This window comes from Lithohypha guttulata, assembly GCF_036872675.1.
Source record: "Lithohypha guttulata strain CCFEE 5908 chromosome Unknown scaffold_3, whole genome shotgun sequence".
In the NCBI taxonomy this organism is placed as follows: Eukaryota; Fungi; Ascomycota; class Eurotiomycetes; order Chaetothyriales; family Trichomeriaceae; genus Lithohypha; species Lithohypha guttulata.
In genome coordinates, this window is record NW_027042752.1 from 2,528,582 (window position 1) to 2,548,315 (window position 19,734).

General features: G+C 49.0%; 8 protein-coding genes across 8 annotated transcripts; 1 reads left to right on the forward strand and 7 right to left on the reverse strand.

The window, feature by feature from the left end:
• Positions 1–906: 906 nt before the first annotated feature.
• On the reverse strand, positions 907–1,860 carry LTR64_004708 (uncharacterized protein; the record flags this gene model as incomplete). The annotated part of the gene is made up of 2 exons (XM_064899053.1): positions 907–1,554; positions 1,633–1,860. The coding sequence occupies 2 exons, from the start codon at positions 1,858–1,860 to the stop codon at positions 907–909; spliced, it is 876 nt and encodes a 291-aa protein (XP_064755010.1).
• An 803-nt stretch (positions 1,861–2,663) lies between these two features.
• LTR64_004709 (uncharacterized protein) lies at positions 2,664–4,445 on the forward strand (the record flags this gene model as incomplete). Its single annotated transcript, XM_064899054.1, has 1 exon — positions 2,664–4,445. The coding sequence occupies one exon, from the start codon at positions 2,664–2,666 to the stop codon at positions 4,443–4,445; it is 1,782 nt and encodes a 593-aa protein (XP_064755011.1).
• Positions 4,446–5,006: 561 nt separating this feature from the next.
• On the reverse strand, positions 5,007–7,217 carry ERG7A (Lanosterol synthase erg7A; the record flags this gene model as incomplete). The annotated part of the gene is made up of 1 exon (XM_064899055.1): positions 5,007–7,217. The coding sequence occupies one exon, from the start codon at positions 7,215–7,217 to the stop codon at positions 5,007–5,009; it is 2,211 nt and encodes a 736-aa protein (XP_064755012.1).
• Positions 7,218–7,637: 420 nt separating this feature from the next.
• Positions 7,638–10,592, reverse strand: LTR64_004711 (uncharacterized protein; the record flags this gene model as incomplete). Its single annotated transcript, XM_064899056.1, has 1 exon — positions 7,638–10,592. One exon carries the CDS (start codon positions 10,590–10,592, stop codon positions 7,638–7,640), a length of 2,955 nt encoding a protein of 984 aa, XP_064755013.1.
• Positions 10,593–11,333: 741 nt separating this feature from the next.
• Positions 11,334–12,146, reverse strand: LTR64_004712 (uncharacterized protein; the record flags this gene model as incomplete). Its single annotated transcript, XM_064899057.1, has 1 exon — positions 11,334–12,146. The coding sequence occupies one exon, from the start codon at positions 12,144–12,146 to the stop codon at positions 11,334–11,336; it is 813 nt and encodes a 270-aa protein (XP_064755014.1).
• A 767-nt stretch (positions 12,147–12,913) lies between these two features.
• Positions 12,914–13,693, reverse strand: LTR64_004713 (uncharacterized protein; the record flags this gene model as incomplete). The annotated part of the gene is made up of 1 exon (XM_064899058.1): positions 12,914–13,693. One exon carries the CDS (start codon positions 13,691–13,693, stop codon positions 12,914–12,916), a length of 780 nt encoding a protein of 259 aa, XP_064755015.1.
• Positions 13,694–14,801: 1,108 nt separating this feature from the next.
• Positions 14,802–15,920, reverse strand: BRX1 (Ribosome biogenesis protein brx1; the record flags this gene model as incomplete). The annotated part of the gene is made up of 2 exons (XM_064899059.1): positions 14,802–15,627; positions 15,682–15,920. The coding sequence occupies 2 exons, from the start codon at positions 15,918–15,920 to the stop codon at positions 14,802–14,804; spliced, it is 1,065 nt and encodes a 354-aa protein (XP_064755016.1).
• A 503-nt stretch (positions 15,921–16,423) lies between these two features.
• Positions 16,424–18,791, reverse strand: MAK10 (N-alpha-acetyltransferase, non-catalitic subunit; the record flags this gene model as incomplete). The annotated part of the gene is made up of 4 exons (XM_064899060.1): positions 16,424–18,130; positions 18,454–18,582; positions 18,632–18,699; positions 18,746–18,791. The coding sequence occupies 4 exons, from the start codon at positions 18,789–18,791 to the stop codon at positions 16,424–16,426; spliced, it is 1,950 nt and encodes a 649-aa protein (XP_064755017.1).
• Between the last annotated feature and the right edge of the window lie 943 nt (positions 18,792–19,734).

The window sequence follows — 19,734 nt, forward strand, 5'->3', positions numbered from 1 at the left end:
AGCAACAGCTGATTGTGCCAAGAAGCTTGTCGAAACAAGCGATTCGAGTGCATGACACACATCAACCTTGCGCTTCTCTATACATATGCCGTGTTACTCAGGTATTCCATGGCCACACATAACCATTTCCAGGTGCTCTACTGCTTCAGTTTATATTTACGATTCTGACCAGAATTGACTAGCTCTTGCAGCACAATACTCTGAGAGTTTTTCATATCCTCTTTTTTCCCGAGTCCTTGCCACTAACGATCCTGTTCACATGCTTGATTCAGCGGCTCAACACCGCTTCCTCCCTGGATCACCAACCACTGTCCATCGTCGTGTCACGCTAAAATTCAGCGAGATCCGACCTGTGTATAGGCGGAGATCGTACTCTGAACATGTCCAAAGGTACGTCCAGTTCTTGTGCTTGTCTTGCTTTCTCGCACACAGACTGTGTGGTTGTCACGGAGGGGCTTGTAAGGTAGAGCTGCATCTGCTGTCCGGACGATATGAGCTGGAACTCAAGCGCTTATTGGTATATGCCACTTTCTTGCTCCCTTGGAACAGGGCTGCTAAGCGGAGGACTGAAATGACTGAGTCTGGGACATGCCTTTGCTCTTACAGGGTTCCGCTTGCGAGCACGACTGCTTCAAGAGAGGCTATAATCCTGTTGGCAGCCGTCCGACCTTGTGGTCGAGTCGTACAGTGCAGCCACGATAGTTGACCATGATCTCATTTTAGCTCCTATGATGCGATGCCTCGCTTTCTTTTTGACGGATCAGCCCGTTGGCGAGATCTCCAGTGCTAAAATGGTGTGGATACATGTGTAGCGTGTGATTCTCAGATCGTGGAGCGTAATGAGGGCCAGATCTTATCAAAGTCATGAGAAGCCAGTGAAGACGTAGAACGCCTTCGCTGCCTGTGTCATCCATGAACTTCATTACCAGACTTAGCAGGCTGACTTCCCGCTACCTCCCCACTCTGCAACTTGACCCTCTTCGGCCGTGGTTCTTCCTCCTCAAGCACCTCTATCACCTCGATATCCGGCCACCTCTTGCGTGTCTCCTCTGCCAAATACCTGATCCCCCATTCTTCGCACGCTCGATGACCTACACAAACGACAGGCATGTTCGCCTGCTTGGTGGCTTCAAGACCATGTTCCCGTGCAGCGCCGGTCAGGTATAAGATTTGTTTTCCAGTGACTTCTCCGTGGGTCCAGTTAGCGGCACGAGTAGCCTCAAGAACACGATCGACCTCTTCGGCGTGGAAAGCGTTCATGACGGCAAGAACCTTTATAGGATGTTCATGGCTGACATCATCGCGGACGGCGTTATCATCCTCCTTGTCGTTACTGGCATCGTTTCGAAAGACCTCTCCAACACCAGCAAATTCCCGCTGAATCATCTGCACAATCGAGTCCAAAGAGACCGCCTGTTCAAATTTTGCGACCAGTCCAATTTTCCTCTCGGGATCTTCCTTGTAGCCTTGAATACAAACCGCATCCTCTACTTGAACGCCAAGACGCTTCGCGAGCGCAACATTCCATCCCACAGTCAGATGCGCATCAAATGACTGATGACATGCTAGTACCAAACTGCGGCTTCTGACCTGTCGACGATCGAGCGTCCATGGCCGATGTAGGAAACATACTGGTGGAAATCGAACTCCTTGTTCGTTCAAAGATGTGTAAAATCCTGGCGTGGGAGTGATGCTGAAAATTACCCGGGCAGTCTTCACTTCAGTCGGACTATATGCCGGATGGCGCGGTGTGTGGTAGAGGAAGGCTACGTCGTTGGCATTAACTTGTGGTGGGAGGAATGTTTCGAGGAAATTTGTGATTTCTGCGTGGGTTGGGAGACGAGACATGCGGATGGGCATTGAATGTCTAGGCTGTTACGCTCAATATTTGAGCTACTTCATTGCAACGTCCAGCTTCATAAATTGGCACAGTCATCCACCTGTCGCGACACTCATCTTTGCTCCATTGCCAAATCCAGGCTGGAGTATGGTGGTTCTGTGATGCTCAGACATCCTGACGACACCGAGCTCACGAAATGAGAACCACTATATCGAATGGAGTTAGTGTGTCATTTGCGCGTTTCGAATTTCCAGCCCTCGCTCCTTCCGCCAAGAAACAGAAGTTTGTTTCTAGCATTCAGAAGGAACTTTGTTTGATACAGCAGACATTCAGTATCAGGACCATGTTCCTGGACTTCAAGATGGGAGCACGAATCGTATCGCGGCATGCTTTTCAAGTTCCTCGTGAGTGGCTACTCGAGCGTCTTCCTTTTGGGATTAGCTTTCAGCATATTGTTAACCAATAGTGTTGCATTTACAAAAAGCAGTCGTTGATTGCCATGCTCGACACCTCCAACTTCCAAAACCTCACCTGTACCTCCTCCTTTCGCGATGTATCTTACAAAGTGCGAGTTGGGGTACAGAATACGGCTCTTGGTGGAAGTTGTATTGCGTTGTTCCTCAAACCAACGACGGAACAGTACGCTCTTCCGCGACTGTGCATTGTTTTCTTATCTGGAAAGTAGTCAGACATATTCACTATTGACACAGGTCTGGTTGACTATTACTTCTTCAGTGACGCCTCATCCTGCTCAGAGTGGAAAAGGATTGGGACAAGGGACCTGGGCTAACGAAAAACCTACTAACAGACACATTCTCACAACATGATTGGTACATTTGTCGACGACTGTCCGCCTCGCGCTCAATATGTTGCTGATGCAATGTCACGATCTGGCAGTTCGGACGGCTCTCAACATGTCAATGTGCATTACGAAGCGCACATCAGACATGCCTCTGCGGCACCAGGTGTCACTAATGGCGTCCACGAGCTTGGGGGAGATGATCGATACGACTCTGGCGTGCAAACGAGGAAGGACCAATCTATAAGGAACCATGAGCACTATTCTCCAGCATCACCAGGATTTGCACCTTTTACTGTTACAGGAGATTTAGCATGGAGTCCGAAAGAGGCAGAAATGCAACTTCACCACTTTCAAAAACGCTTCCTTGACGCTTGGGTTGGGGCAGGTGAGCAGTTTGATGCAACTCGAGCTTCTCTGAAACGTCCGGAGGACCTGTCTGTAGGGTTCCTCCCTGGAGAGATTGACAACCTCCCGAAAACATCTCACGAACTGGACATGTTCAGGCAAAGACACGTCTGCTCAATGCGACAACATGAAGAACCGGCAAAAGCCTACCGCGTTTCGCGTCAAATGGGAATGGCGGAGACAAAACCCGTGATTACTTCTCAGCGAGCCGTCCTGCTCAGGACTCGTGTCAGGCGTGATGATGCGACTCAGCATGCTGAACTGCAACGAAGTTTAGTTGACGTGGTAAGAGATTCAACAAAAGACCTAGCCGGCGTGCCTGGAGTCAGACAGGCTAACGTTGAGATCGTACCTATCATCACGCCTTCTCGAGCCCGATCTGAAGAGTATTGGAACACTTGCGCTGTTAGTCTTTCCGAGACCTTCAGTGGCCTAGGTTTAACAGAGAATGTGCACGCTGGTGAACCAGGACCATTTCGTCAGCTAGTGCCACTAGTTTCCAATACGCCGATCACGCCGATGGCTGACACACCGGCTCGATCGTCCAATGGAACAATGGCCGCAACATCAATGCCTTATAAGACAAGCGAATATGTTGGGGTTGAAATTCCAAAGAAGACTTTTGCCTGCATGTTCTACATCAATGATCCGCGACAAAATCGATCTTGTGCTGGGCGAGGCTGGCGGAAGATCTCCCTTCTCAAAGAGCATCTGAAGAGGCAACATCTCAGACCCGTTGATCAATGTCTTCGTTGTCGTTCCAAGTTTCGATCTGCTGACAAGAAGAATGAGCATACCTGTGAAGAGACTCGTTCTCCTACGAAAAAGCCGATGCTCAGTGGCACGTTGAATGACGAGGCAATGATACTGAGGAAGAAGCGAGACCACGTAAAACGAAGCGGACAATCAGAAGAAGACGAAGAAGTGCGCCAAAGGTCTGAAGCGGTATGGATGAAACTGTACCGTGCACAGTTTGGCCCCAATGCCCGGTTGCCTAAATCACCTTACGTCGACGATATTGCGGAACCGGCAGCGGTGGAGCACTTCGCCAACACATTCGCAGTGTATCCCGAGGCACGTCGTTTGATCCAAGAGAAGCTTACTGCCCACGTCGACACAAATATGGCTCTTCCGCAAGCCACACGAATAATCATCGAGCAAGCTCTCGAGGTAGGCCACGAAGTCCACGAAGATCAATCTATAAATGTGAATGGTCAAGACACGAACGCACCAATAGCACTATCGGGCTCGACTCTCTTCGAATTTAACGATCTGCCTGAGCAACATCAGAGCATCACCGATGACTGGCTCACCGAAAGCATATCAGGATGGGATTCCATCGATTTACAGGGCCTACACTATCCACCGGACTCCGAATTTCAAGGGGATGGTGGGTAGTAGACGATATAGTGATATTTTGGTATGCTTGCAATTTTGTAGTGGAAAGGTTACTATGGTTGTAGGATGAAGGCATGGCGTTACATGTTCGTTGTAAACCCCGGGAATTTAGAGGAGAGGATGCGGAACAATGGTAGCTTTATACGTTCTGTTAATTACTTGCGATGCAGATATTTACAATGTTTTGTATTCTTGAATACGAGTCCAATTCTTGGAGACGACTACTGTATTCATGTACTCAATATATTCATGGATACGCCAAAGAATACGCCAGGACGAACCTTATAGGTGCTATTTTCTAACCACTTTAGGCTAGCTATTAGCTCTTCACCATTTGATAGTAATCCTCTAAACGTCCCAGAATACACAATAATACGCCCATCTATGAATTCGAGAATATGAGTTCAAGGACATACTTGGTACTCAGAAAAACAGGCAAGAATACGAAACTATAGATGCTTGGCGGTCATGTTAAATGCAAAACGACACTCAAAAAGCTGAAAAAATTTCGGAAGGTTTCACGTTGTGTGGTGTTGAATTTGAATCGCAAGGTATACATATCTACCGCTTGAGCAATTCCTCATCACCCCATTTCTTCACATACATGCCCATTGCTCTCACTGGGAAGTAGAACTTGTAATTAGGATAAGTGATCATGCAACTGCAATTGAAGACACCCTCAATAGCTTCCTGCAGCCACTCTCCATTGCTCTGCTGTCGGCTCATGATCATCTGTAAAGCCTTCTTAACGGGCTCTTTGTCAGGATAATCAGCAGCCAGGAGCGCTATGCATGCCCAGGCCGTCTGCACGACTTGCGACTTCTCACCGTGGTGTCTGTATACCTTGTCTTCGCAGGATGTGTAGGACTCGCCCCAACCACCACTGCCGTCGGAATGCAGATGAGAAATGAGGAATTCGCAGCCACGTCTTGAGGCGTCTGAGTTGGAGTATGTCATGCCTTGCGAGGCTAGTGATTCTAGAGCAAACATGGCAGCGTAGGTGAAGCAGATACCCCATGAGCCGTACCATGAGCCGTCGGCTCGTTGTGCATCGTGTATATACTTGAGAGCTCGCTTTTTAGCGTGGCTGATCTCATCTGACCTGTAGTCAGGAAAGAACTTTTGGAAGAGGGTCAAGACAGTAACTACTGCTGTTGTGCATTCTGGGTAATCATACTCGACCATGATTCGGCCAAAGACCTCTGCAGCGTTGAGAAATTCCATGTATTCAGAACCACGTTGGGGCTCGTATGAGGCGAATCCACCAGAATGAGCATTTTGCATAGTCAGCAGCACATCAACAGCATCCTTCAGCCGCTCATCTGAGATCAATTGCGGGTAATTGTACACTTTCTGGCAGAGTAAGGTTCCTCGCAGACCTTCTGATGTACAATCTGATACTGTATAGCCTTGTGTAGCAGTACTGAATGGCCAAGCGCCCTTCCGTTGTTGTCGATAACACTTTTCACGATCTTTGACTTCTTCACGAATTTGATGGGCGTCAAGAAAGGCCAAAGCACGAGTGAGCATAGGTCTCCACTTTGGATTGTCTGCAACTCCAGCTTCTGCCATGGCCAGAATAGTGAAGGAGGTGTCCCATACTTGAACACCATTTGTGCCATTCATAAGCATACCTTCGTGATTCATCCACACGTAATCATTAAGACGTTCGACGTGTCGGCGGAAACTGTAGGAATCAGGACCCTCCTTGAGATAACATACAACAGTGTTCATAGGAGCATTGACGGGTGCAAGGCAGGCGTAATCTGTGTTTTCGTCTTCCATCTGCACAAGCTTCCATGTCCATGCCTCGGCTTTCTCGACGATCGAAGCAGTTCGAAGTAAAGGTATCCAAACCCACACTAATAAGAAATTGATCACATTTAGCACCCACGACTTAGGGTGGTAGTTGTCAGCAGGAGAGATAGAGTTTCGGTGTGAAGCAAAATTGATTTCGTCTACCGGACGTGTGTAAAGCTCTTCTCGCAAGGCTCTGGTAAGAGGAGTCAATGGTTTACTGTATCTCCTCGACCATATGAACGACATAGGCAGGAAGACCTGTCGTATGTGGATCCACCACCTCCAGGGAGCGATTGGAACCCAATCAGGTAGGAGCCATAGCTCAGGTGGGACAGGATTGACGATCTCCCAATCCATGACACCTAGCAGACTTAGCCAGAACTTGGCCCAGTGTGGTCCATTGACAGCTCCTCCGAGTTCGTGTAGCTTTCCTCTTGCTCTTATCATTCTAGGGTCTTCCGCACTCCCACCCAATAAACGTATTGTAGTGTAGTTCATTGCGGTTCCAAATACCGAGCTACGTCCCTCGACGTGCAAGCCCCAACCTCCATCTTTATTCTGTCGTGCGAACAGATAGTTCTTGATTGCTTGAGCATCAGCTGGTCGCGTAGGCACGTCGCAGACATATCGTGTTATGACGAGACCAGGCAGAAGGAATAGTGGACCACCATATTCACAAGCCCAATGGCCCGATGGCATCTGCAATTTCGAGTAGAACGTAAGGCAGTTGTCGATCGACTCGGACGGTCTGGTCGCTGGACGTAGATCTGGTTGCTCAGTCGGAAGACCTAAGAAGTATTTAGTCGAAACATCTTGAGGCCATTGTCTGATCTGCTCCTCGCTATCCAGGTAATGCCATGTGTGACGACCATTCTCGTCCTTTATCCTCCATTTCGAGTAGTCCATCTTCTGCTCATTTGCAGCACTGGACTGTGCATGGCCGTTCAGTTGGCCGCTGGCGTGACCATTCATACTTAACAGACCGACAGATCCATCCCAATGAGACACTCTTCGATCGCATGTCGCGTCTTCGAAGCGTTGCCTCTATTCAATCGTACCACTCGGCAAATCCCACCAGACCAAATTTTTGTGGGTCCGCGGGACTAGCGGCTGGGGCCCAAGACTCGGAGCGGAAGGAGCATTAGACTCGTATCCCCTGCCAAGCTGCAGGTACAGGCGATGGACATTTCCGGGCTTTTCGATAAACCCTGTAAGCTCAAGCGGGACTCAACTGTTGCCATTACTGCAATACATGTATTATTGGGTTCTAAACATACCATATAGCTGAGCCTTCTAAATATCCCTGTCTTGAAATAGATGCTATGAACCGAAAATCAAATGGGTATCAAAGAAAGAGCATCCATACGAGAAGTAAATCAGAACAGCCCTATCCTAGCGTAGACGTCCAATACCATCCCTTTCCATTTCATTTAGAAACACGTTCCTTCTTTCGCTGACTGTGTTCATCCCAGCTCCGAGGCCAGTTCTTCCGAAATCTACACCTAATCCTACACCTTCAGCCATTCTTCCTGCAAACTCGTTTCGTAGTTGTGCCCTGGGAGCAGCACTGACTGTGTGACTCCTCTGACGTGGCCGAGGACCCATGACACCACTTACTGCCCTGGTCTTTACAGCTGTTGTGTGACCGATTGACGTATCCTGGCTGTGATGTGGAGCTTGAGATTGTGTTCTGTCACCCCAGAAGCCATCCAGCTTAGTCTTCTGCTCCTGTTTCCTGCCATCCGTAGGTGGTGTTCGTGTATTGCTGTTGAATGCAAGAGCACGGGCGTTCATGCTATCCGCACTTTGCTGAGGCTTCCACAGTGGCTCTTTGACAACTTGTGTGCTTCGATCAGGTCGAGATACCGCACTGCCAGATAGAAGTGCATGCGAGGTTAGAGCACGCTGGTGTTGTTTGACGACAGACGGTCTCGGCCCATTCCTGGCGTCGTGTCTAGATGCCTTAATTTCACTATCACTATCACCCTTGACACTTGCATCTTCCCAAATGCTGATATTGCTGGACGAGTGAGGAAATTTCGCACCTGTGTTGCCGTTGGACATGTCATGAGGTGGGTATGTCGCCTCTGGTCTGAGCCTTGGGGGAGGTAGTGATGGCGCACTGCTGCCGACGGTCTTACTGCGTTGCCTGGTCCCTCTCAACTGAGTAACGGGAGCTGGTAGTGCAGCCTGAAATGGACTGTCAGCATATTGGCTGCTCGGCGTCCTTGCGACATCTTTTGTATCGTTGCCGAGACTCGGGCTACGCCGACTTCTGACCACATTGACTTCAGGAATACCGCCACCCTTACCCGCCTCTGCAGCATAAGTAAGACTTTTCAGTAGCGCTATGCTGCGTCTCAGATCATCTTGATGTGAACTTGCGGGGACGGAAGGTCTTGATTGACTAGCTTTCCTTATTAGACTAGTAGACCGCTGATCAGAGGTCTGTCGCAGACGTGTTGCTGCACGCGACGTGTTCCGAGTACGCAGGGATGTTGGCGGAGCTGTACGTGGTCCATGAAGTGTGTGAGTCTTCTGTCTTTGAGGCGAGCTTGATGGCTGTGCGTGTAAGGGTGGGGCCTCGTCATGCTGCTGTTGTGCTGGCGAAGCATTAGCAGAATATAGTATCGAGGTAGATGCTGGTGAGTAAGCCACTACTGGAGTAGGCTGCGATGCCGGTTGGGACACTTTCTCGGGCGTGTCGACAGGCAATACAGCTGGTTTTATCCTCAGGGCGGCTGGCGGCGAGACAGGCGAAAAGTCTTGTGGTGATGGAAGGGTTCTCGTAGGATCGGAAGACGGTGAACCAGCGTACACAAATCTAGGCTCCGCAGTTTTCGGTCGTGTAAGTGGATTTAGGGGACGCTCGAGAGGTGACTGAACTGACTGTGATGGTTCTTCGGGCTGAATCTGATTGGGGAACATGGTAACGCATCTTTTCGTAGGTGAAGGTGATGCAGTCCCCTCCCGATTCAGTAGGCCTGGACGCTTGATCCTCAAAGAACGCGCTTGCGGTTGTCTGAGTGTTGGCACCTCTAAGATCATGTCTTTGTGAGTCTTCTCCTCACGAGCAGGGCTTTCTTGAGTCTTTGGCCTAGCTGGGCTGATAGTCGGGATTTCGATGCCAAAACTTCTGTTGTCCTCATCGTCTTCCTCCGCTTCTGCCAATCGATGCAGCTGCGAGCTTAACCTCTTCTTAGTTGTGTCGATCGGGGTCAAGCCGCTGATGCGTACACAGTTCTGTCGCTTGTGTCCGCGGGTACGAGGGCTATCAGGTGCCAGATCTGGCGCATGCGGACCAATGACAGATAGGCGGAAAAAATCGGCACTTGATACCGATACTGGACGTGATGGCGAGCTATGTAAACTGCTAGGCGCGCTCTGTGGATCAAAACGAGCGATGAACGAGCTGGCTGATATTGCTGAAACAGGACGACTGTCTAGTTCCGGCTCACTACCGGTGTAGATAGTTCTTGGAGGCGCCACATGCTTGTAGCCTTCAGGAACATTCCAGCTGCTGGCATCTATAGTCCTCAAGTTGGTGCCTGATGCTCTGGTTGGCGAAGTTTGGCGCGAAATGCAGAACGTAGGTGAAGTAAGCTGTCGTGCTATCGTTGAATTGTCGTGCTCCTCCACAACCTTGACTACTTGTAAATTCTCGTCACTGAGTCCGAAATTGAAGCCTGCGAAGCCACTGTTCGGTGCATGCGAACTAAGAGCTGCGGGGAGGCGCGGACGTTGAGCCTTTAGCTGATTCGAATCCAGTGGCGAATTGAGTAACGAAAGCTTGCGAAAGTCTGTGCTTAGATCCGACTTTGACCTCGACATGGTTCGTCCTTGTTCCTGCCGCAGAACACTGCCCTCCGGTACAGGAGGAAGAGGACAATCTGGAGGGGATGTGATGCTGCCCATACTTAACGATCTCAATATGGTCGGGTTGGCATTATGAACCTTTATGGAAGTGCGATCGTGGTTTCGTTCGTACATGTCCATCAAGTTATCACCTGATCTTTGTGGTGCATGACCCCTGTGTATAGGCAGTGGCTCAACTGGAATCACAATCTTTTCTGGCGTTGCCTTGGGGGTGGTGTGGGTAGGCATTTCAACAGGATCAGGAGTGCCTTGTAGTACGGACTCTGTCTGCTCGGTAATTGCTGACATGGGCGATTTCGCCATGGGAGCACTTATTGAGAGTTTGATCGACTTTCTCCTGCGCTTGTCCTTCTTCGTGGATGTACCGAGCCATTGATGTGTTCTATCAGCACCTGTATGTAAATAGTTGATCCCAGCCATGGATTCTGCTGACCCATCCGGGAAAGTTCTGATGTCGTCCTCCGATGGCATCGTTGAGTAAAAGCGCGGATCTCGACGCGACGTATGCCAGCTTTGTCGCAAACTTCTGCCAGGGCGAGGCAGGCTCGCAAAGTCCACATCATTGATGCTAAGATGAGGTCGATGGTACTGACTCAGGTTCCGATCTAGTCCATTTTGTGTCTCGAGGTTTCGCTGCCTTCTTCTCTCAGCCCAGAACAAAACCAGTATGCCAGTAGTGACCAAAGCTATCGCGCTCGGTGCGGTCACCGCTGCAATCAACCATATCGGCCACATCTTCGCTGGGATGGTACTTGACCTTGTTGCGCGAACGATGCGTTTTGTGTAGGGAGGATAGATTCCCCATGGTAAAGCGTACAGCTTGCACGATCGATTGTAATGAGGTGTTGTGATTATACGGTCGAGCACGGATCAGGAATGTCGTAAAACTCACAAGGCAACGCGACTATGGATGATTGCCAACATACCATCGGGAACTTACTATGCAGATGCATTGACCATGCGACCTCCATTGGACGATCGAGAAGCATCGAGGTGGATTGTCGTAGTTGAAAACCAGAACGCTATCGCGTTGCATATTGAAGAGATACCAGATCTATCTTGATCTGATTTCAAATCTCACATAATAGTAGCGACCAGGGAAGTTCACGACATAGTAGGAATCTGAGTGGAAAGCACCGAAAATCAGTGAGAAGTTGTATGTGCAGTACGGTGAGCTTTATGGACCCTAATAGTTGTTCTCTTAGCCAAGACCTATCTTTGTGCACCGGGTGCAAGCAACAAACCACCTTCACTCAGAACAGTTTGTCCAGTCACGAAAGCATCTCTCATCACGTACAAATAAGCCTCGCTCATGTTTTCAGGTGTTCCAATTGCCCCTGTCAACGTCTGGTCTCTATACTTCTGCCTAAAAGCCTCCAATTGCTCTCCAGTAAACGTGCGCTGAAAGAGCTCAGTGTCGATAGCACCCGGCTCGACTAAATTTACCCGAATCGGCTTCAGATCGACTGCCAATGCACGCATAAGTCCTTGTTGTGCACCGCCCACAAGTGCAGGAATTGCCCAACCTGCACCAGGTCGATAAGTGTTCACACCACCTGTGAAGATAATGCTGGAGGTGTTGCTGCGGCGCATATACTTGCCAGGCGCGTGCTTGGCAAAAAGCATAGGTGCCAGAAGCCGCACGCGTTGTGCATTGAGTAGTGCTTCAGCTCCTTCAAACTGGTCAATTGGTCCTATGGATAGGTTGTCCCCTGCTGTGTGCACGATGTGATCGCACGGCTCGGTGCCATCGTTTGTAGCAGCCTTCAGCAATTCAATTATTGAAGCCTCGCTTTCTGATGAACGCAGATCGATTGTGTGACCAGTAACATTGGATGAAAGTTCAGGGTAGGAGTTTCGGAGGCGAGACAAGGTACTATCAATGGAAGATTGACGGGAAGAGGCAACAATGACACGAGCTCCGTTTTCTAAAGCGTTCTCCGCAACACAGAACCCAATCCCACTAGTTCCGCCCAGGACGAGTACTCGCTTGCCTTCGAGTTTCCTTGTATATTTGAGGGACATCTTGAAGGACGGCAGTCTGTCAAGGGACGAATCTCAAGACTTGTGGTCAATGTATCGTTTCCAGTGCTGGCTGACCTGTTAAGAGTCGACGATTTGACATAGATTGACTAAATACGCTTCAGCCATGAGCGCGGGTTGCCTGATTATCAAGCAATTCGCGTGACAACGACGTTGTTGCATTTATGACTTTGCTAAATCCGTCCGTTGAAGTCCGAGAGACGTAGCACATTTTGAAATCGATCTACATCGCGTTGAGATCCTCAAGCACTGGCGGTTCAGATAGAGTAGAGCAGCGGAGCAGTTCTGCGCCTCTACGAGTACAGACTTCCCACTCGCTACCAGCAGCCAAGCGGGAGACAATGTTGCTGTCTCGTAGCCTCACATCAAGGTTTCAAAAGGCTACTATTTGGGTCATCGGCATTAAGCTCGGACAGCGAGACGTCAGACCGAATCCTGCTTGGCAGGCACGTGGCAGGTTGAAGGTTTAGTACGACTTGTACGAGCACGTTCCTGTCAGTGGTTTGCTTCCTGTCAGGCACAAATGTACTGTGTCTGCAAGAGCCATGGTGTACACAGATCAAAAGCCACATAAAAGTAAGTCGATAAGTCATACGCGGAAGTCTTTGCTTCTGCATCCCTGTAAGTCTTTGTCGTTATGTCGTGCGCAAGTAGATTCATAAGTTGCAGGTGGGAAACGTGTAGACAACTGGAAAGAAATGAATCAGATCTGGGCTGCAGATAAATCTGTATCCTTCAGTCGTTAGGCTTCATATATCAGTAATAGGCTTCCCTTCCGCAGCCTTTGGTGTTCTCGGACCTTCTGGGTCCTTGACAGCTTCAGGTTTACTTCCCTTCAGCGCCGGTAGATCAAAGCTCTTACTTCTTCCTGTCCTGCCATTCTTCCACGAGCCAACTCTACCACCGAAATAGCCCTTGTCCCAGACTAGAGCTCCAACCCAAGGCTGAACGTTCCAACTAACTTGTAATGTAACATTCTGCCTCTGAGCCATAATGCCCGATGGATCTGTAATCTGGTATTTTGGCTTCTGATTCTTCAGATTGATCTTTCCTGGCTTACTCAATGCTGTTGTAGTCGATTCAACTCCTCTCTTGTTCTTGTTCTTCGAAACTCTGAGGCTCTTCTTGTCTGGAAAGTATGTGCTCTTGAGAGATTGCCAGGACCACGGTGTTGCGGTTGCAGGTATGATCGAATCCCAAATCACAGACTCAGATTGATCATTGCCCTTTTGAGCTGGATAGTTGGCCGTTACATACACAAAGAGCTGCTTGGTGTTCCATGTGAACAAGGGTGAAAGATCGGCGTCGAGGTCAAATCGTATGTGGGCATATTCTTCGCGCTTGGCTGAATAGTAATGGGGTCGGCCCTTTACCACTTGTACCTCTCGAGGCTTGATGACTGCAGAAGGCTGGCTAGTAGGTGTCGGAATAGGAATGAGGGAAAGGACAGCGATTATGCCTGCAAGAGTGAACGCGCATGTACTGAAGAAACCAAAGGTCGTCTGAAGACGATTGAGGGAAGAATGCATAGTGGAAATGGTCGTGCTACTCGAGCTTCTTGAGATCGATGAAGCGTTGCTCACAGGACCTCGTTCATAACATATTTGACTCCCCAATATACTGCAAGCACCGAAAAAGTAATGCAGACACTTTATCCGTCTGTAGACAAGATTGGGACTCTGCAGCCGTAAAGACACCCTTACTCCCGCAAGGCTAGATAGTACTAGCGCGTCAGGCCTTGCCAAGACCGCGTACCGTACAACAATCCTTCAGACGATACAAACTTCATCCTTCTTCTTAACATACCGGACTTCAGCTTGGCGGCTCACATTCGTAGCATTAATGCGTTGCTAACGAGGTGGTGACTGCAGGACAGGGCATTTTGACTTGTTCTGTATTCTTTCGAGGTCCGAGAAGGATCTACCTGTCGTTAATCGCCCATGATCTTCATTCTGTGGGACGCATGGGTTTCATATCTAAGGTTACAATATCCCAGTCAAAGTGCGAATTATTTGCATGAGGACGACCGCGATCGAACGCACAGTGAATTATGCAGGTTATTCTTCTTGTGAGCTTTATTGTCTTACTAGATTGAGTTGAATACCTAGCGATGCTATTCGACCCGATATAGCAAGACTTCATCCTCCCTCTTCTCACAGCGCTCTTTACTGATTCTAGACTGTACTTGATGTCCAGACTTCGCGTGCCTTCAGATCTCGACTTCATGTTTTCACCCACGATGGTCCAACGATCAGCGCGAGTACTACTTTCCATAACCTGCCGTCTTTTTTCCCCAACTATTGCCGACCATCGTCAATAGCATGATTTAATCGTGAAGCAACTTGAATCGCATGGATGCGGTCGGGCAGAGTCGCGCACGTGGATATTGGCTGTGCTTCGTCTCTAGCTTCTTGAATCTTGAAAATTGACGCGAAGTCGTCTAGCGCTCTCAACCTGGCGATATGCCTGGCACCTCAATATTTGAGGAGGCATGTTGAGCTTTTTCTTGGTCACTCGAAGACGACATGAGCTGCGATGACGAGCGTGCTTGTTACCAGGCTTGTGTAGCAGTCGTATGGTGTGGACTGTTCAGGCTTTTGTCACTTGGTCTTTGTGATCGACCTTTTCTCTCTTTGCTCATCGAAACAATACCCGGTCATCCACAACACCAACCTTCTTCTCCGCTCCAGTATTCAAGCCCAAATCCTTGATCTTCCTCGTGCGATCCGTTCGATCAAACGTTCTCTGGCTATACTTCGCCTGCTTCTTTAACCTCACCTCTCTCCGGACCAAGTTCGGACTGACATACAACTTATTCTCGAAGATCACCGGACCACCAAAGCTGCCTTCCAGAATCACAATAGGCGTAAGGATGAACCTTGGTCCAACCTCCACCAATTTTACACCACTACCCACATCTGCACCCTCAGATAGCTTCTTCTCTTCTGGCGTCGAGATATTATCTTTACTCCCCTCCCTGATCTCGTAAATACGGACCCAGATCTTATTGTCAAGTCCGTAAATACCTATCACACGGTCGATGAATGGTTTCATGCCTCGTACGCCCTTGCTGGGAACACAAAAGACCCCTCGTAGCATTTCTCGAATCAGCGCGAGGTTTTCCTTCCCACCACCACCTGTTTCCATTTCATCGAAGCTCTTGTCAAAGACTACCACGCCTCGTCCACCTTTTAAGCAGTTCCCTCCGAAGCCTAGTTCAGCCATGGTGTGGATGCCCGCGACGTGGAATTTGCATGTCGGGCCGTTGGGCGCTTTTGCGAGCCAGAGGTAGAGATCTTGTGCTTGTTTTCGTGCTTCGAGGAAGAAGACGTAGTTGCAGCTGTGGAGGTCGGCTAGCGAGTTCAGTGCTGAGTTGTAGTTGTTGTTGGATTTTGTGTCAAGTTTTGTGTCGAGGTAGGTGTGTGGTAATAAGGAGTGGAGGTCAGTGAGTAAATGTCTATGCCTGTCGCATAGTTAGTAACTGTAGAAGATCGAAACCTTTGGGGGCTGAATATACCTGAACGAAACGCCTCGAGATGTGAGCATTAAAATGCGGTTTCGGAGTTCCGCTGGGACTTGTTTGAGTTTGTTCTCTGAGATTTGCGTTTCGTCTTTGTCGCTTGCAGATGTTTCATCAGAGGAATCGTCGTCGCCGTCAGCCTGAAGAGTGCTCGAGGACTCTGCGTCGCTCATTGAGAGGTCGGAGTCGTCCTGCTCAGCTTGCGCTTTCGAGGCTCGCTTGTAGATTGACGCCATGATACAGCACACAAGGTGACTCAATTCCTGAAGTCTTGCTTAAGCGCCGAGAAACGTCCAAAAATGCTGTTTCAGTGTCTGTCGCAACAAAAATCTTTCGGCGTTAAATAGATTTATGTCCGGCGAGTTTCGGCCAAGCTTTTCCCGGGTTCCCTCAGGGTTTCGAGATAACCCACTTGTATCCGAGGCTACTATGTGGATGTTACTTTCAGAATGCAGGATGATCTACAATCTTTGGATTACGAAGCACGATTGCATGGAAAGCTGTGGTGGCCAGTCCTAGACTGAAAGGTTACGGCTGGTAGTTTGATGCAAGCTCGACCACCCTTGTAATGATGAATAGCATGGTATACTGTGCTTGCGAGTGTCTTTGAAGGACATTAGGCCTAGCGAGAAATGTACGATTGAGCACGTTCACTTGGCTTCGAGCCAGCTCAGACTTCACCATATTCAGCTGCGGCTGGAGTGGGTGGCCATCTGCTAAGCTCGTTGATAATAACTCATCAGACAGGAGGTAAAGCAGGCAGTATCCACCATCGATGCCATCGACCTTTGACACCTGGCGCAGGCAGTCTTGCTTCCTTTTGTGCCTTCTCCTTCCATGCATCATTTTTCAGAGCTTTCTTAAGTGACAATACACAAAGGCTAGCAGCTATTGCCGCTTTGAGACAATCTTTCAAATCAGCCGTCCGTCTTTCGGTCAGTACAGAAGCATGGTTAACATCGTTCGTGATCGGGAACATGTTCCATGTCGTCTTGGATACCTCCTCCCAAGCCTTCTTTGCATCGGCGCTAAAACCTGTGACCTGATCAAGGATTTCCTCAGTATCGATGTTCTGCATCTGTACTTCTCTTTCAGAGTCGTCATGCGAGAGAGGTTCTGGAATCGAGAGGCCCAAGAAAGGCTTCATGCGGATCTCGTACCGCATCATGTCTGAGGAGTATAGTGGTTGTTGATTGACGAAGACACCATAACGCTGCAGAACGACAAAGATACCATGCATAGTACCTGCGAGCAACTGCGTGGCCTTGATCCAAGCATATTGCTTGTATAGCCTGTCTAGCGCATCCTTACATTCTTTGATGGCTTTCTCTTTGACTGCCGGCGTCATCTTTGATCGCTTGACCTCAGTATCCTTAGCAGTGACGAAGTGGCTAATGCGCTCGAGATGGCTAAGATGGATGTCGCATATACTCGACAGATACCAGTACATGCCTGCAAGTTCGTGGGGAGCATAGATTGCTAGCTCGAAGCCCATCTGAATTGTGAGCTGAAGAATGTTCAGTTTGTGGTGATAAATCCAGCTACTCAGACTGAATGAGAAGGTAGGTGGTGAGCCTGGCAGGTATGGCGTACGTTGTTCGTGTACCGCCTCTTGTATGATGGCATCTAGTTCTTCGACCTGAGCCTGCAAGTTGTCCCATTCGAGTAGTGCGTGACAGAAGGTTCTTCGCATGCGACAGCTGTTCAGGCACAACGCCCGGTATAGGTTGACAAAGTTGTGCTCGAATCTATCAATGAACTCTTGCATTGCATCCGCAACTCTCTGATTGCCATGACAGAACCTCCCGTATGTGCCATTGGCAACTCTAAGAAGCTGTGACGCTGGCAAAGTCAACGATCGTATGTCTTCCTCGAGAAAATATGAAGGCTCAATTCGAGAGCCAACAAGATTCTCGTTAGTCAAGAACATTTGCAGCAAAGCACGAGGATATGTTGAAGGCTGTGGTGAGCTATATGCGAAGATCTGGTAAGCAATATATAGGTCTTGGCTGTGAGTCGCTTGTCGAACGCTGAAGATATTGCTGCAATCGTCAAGCATTTGATGCCAGAAGTTCCACGCTTGGTCCATAGACACAGTCACCATAGGACGTGGAGGTACCGTGCTCGCAAGGCGCCGTTGTAGTTTAGTGCTGAAAGCTTCGGAGACAGGTTTGCTAAGAGGTTGACTCTTCTGTTGTGCGTCAAGAGACTGATGCATCGTCGTGGTGTGAGAACTTGGTGGTGCCTCACTGTTTGTATGTTTCATCAACATACCCAAGACCTCGTGTCGAAACCCGAGGCGAGCAGATATAGCATCTTTAAGTTGTGGGTTGATCTGAGACTCGCCCACAGCGATTAATGCTTCGAAGGCAATCTGCGAGATACTCTCCCCAGCAAACTTGTGAAGTAATTCTCTGTTGAAGAGTTGTGTTGTAAAGTCCTCTTCCTATCACAGATTAGCTCGACACAACACGACGCGGGACTCCCAAGCTTGCCTCATAGTAATGCTGCGATGTAACTGTACTAAGCACAAGGTCACACGACTTGATTAGTAACAAACAGTAGGCTCGAAGAGCAGTGTGGCAGAGAGTCAGTGTCTCAGCTGGACGCCCACGAACGAACGTGCAGTCATCGAGTACCTTCGGATCTGGCCAGAGTAAGCGGTCGATATGAACGGAGGTGAAGAGTGTCTGAGATAATGGATAGCCCATCAGCCATGCCACCTATATCAGGTAAGCTGGGAGGATGTCGAGGCGAGTTTAGACAGACCTCTCGATTTAGCAATTCATCCATAAGCCAGATTAGTTCTTCGGGAAGAATATCTTTTGTCATATCAAACTCCTGATCAAGGGACTCTCCTGGCTCGAGACACCCACTATCCATCTTGGGATCTCCAATCTGGTCAAACATCAGTCTTGCTATCGATCGAGGCTGATGCTTAGCTGACCTCGAGAGCCCCAACGGCCTCAAATAAGGAAAAGTGATCATCTTTGACCAAAGTGCCAGCAGTGACATCTTCAAGGAATTAGCAGCTTCGAAGAGCTGTGGACTCCTGGCTTACGGCGCGTCGCTGAGTGGAACTGAGCGGTGATATCGTGAGTAATCATTGTTTTGTTCTTCTAACATTAAGCGACTCTAGATTTTCTCCGCATCTCAACGAAGAGTAGTCAGCACGACTTGCTGCATCGGCAATTAACACATTTTACAGTATTAGCCTGCCACCGCGTGGTGCGTATATTGTTCGTGTTGTGTAACAAATGTTTGACTGCAGCGCAAAATGTTAAGCTTGAAGTTGCATGCGGGCTGAAAAAGGTGGTTCTCCGAAGGACTCCTGATTGGTTGTGATTTCCAGCTTCAAAGCTGTACCTATACAAGTTTACAGTGCTCGCAAGGAGGTTTTGTTCTCAGCCATGCTTCTTTCTCCGACTTCTTGGAACCTATTTCTCAGCATGCTCTGCCATCGCGCTTGCGTTCGCCTCGCCTAAGTTCTTGTTCTCGCCCTGCTTGCCATTCTATTACGTATCAGCACCTGCTTTCCTGCTTCGAAGTCACTTGTGTACTAACCGACCACTTAGCAAACCGGAGGTCCATTTCACCTCTTCTCTCAGCTTGTAGTCTTGGTCCCTCTTTTAACGATCGTCGGACGACTCTGCTCGCAATAGAAAGGTATTTGTTGTAACCATCAGCCTGTTAGCTTCCAGTTTTTAAGTTGAAGTCCTCTTATACATACGTGATGCCAGCAGCTTTCCATGCGAACGCCATCTTGACTTTGTGTTTCGGATTGTCAGTGAAGCGCTGCGCGTATAGTGGGAGGAGAGTGAAAGAGAGCTTGATCAACTGCAGCAGAGTCACTACTACGGAGCAACTGAACGTCTGGGAAACTGAGCTGCGGCATCCCGAAGCGCAGCCAAGAAAATGATGCCTTACTGAAGATGCCTTAAGTGAAGTTCCTATCTGTTCGACGACATAGGGAAAGCAGTAAATACGACGGCAGCTTCTATTACTATTCGCCTCGTTGATTGCAAGCGATCCAGAACCTCAGTTTGCCCT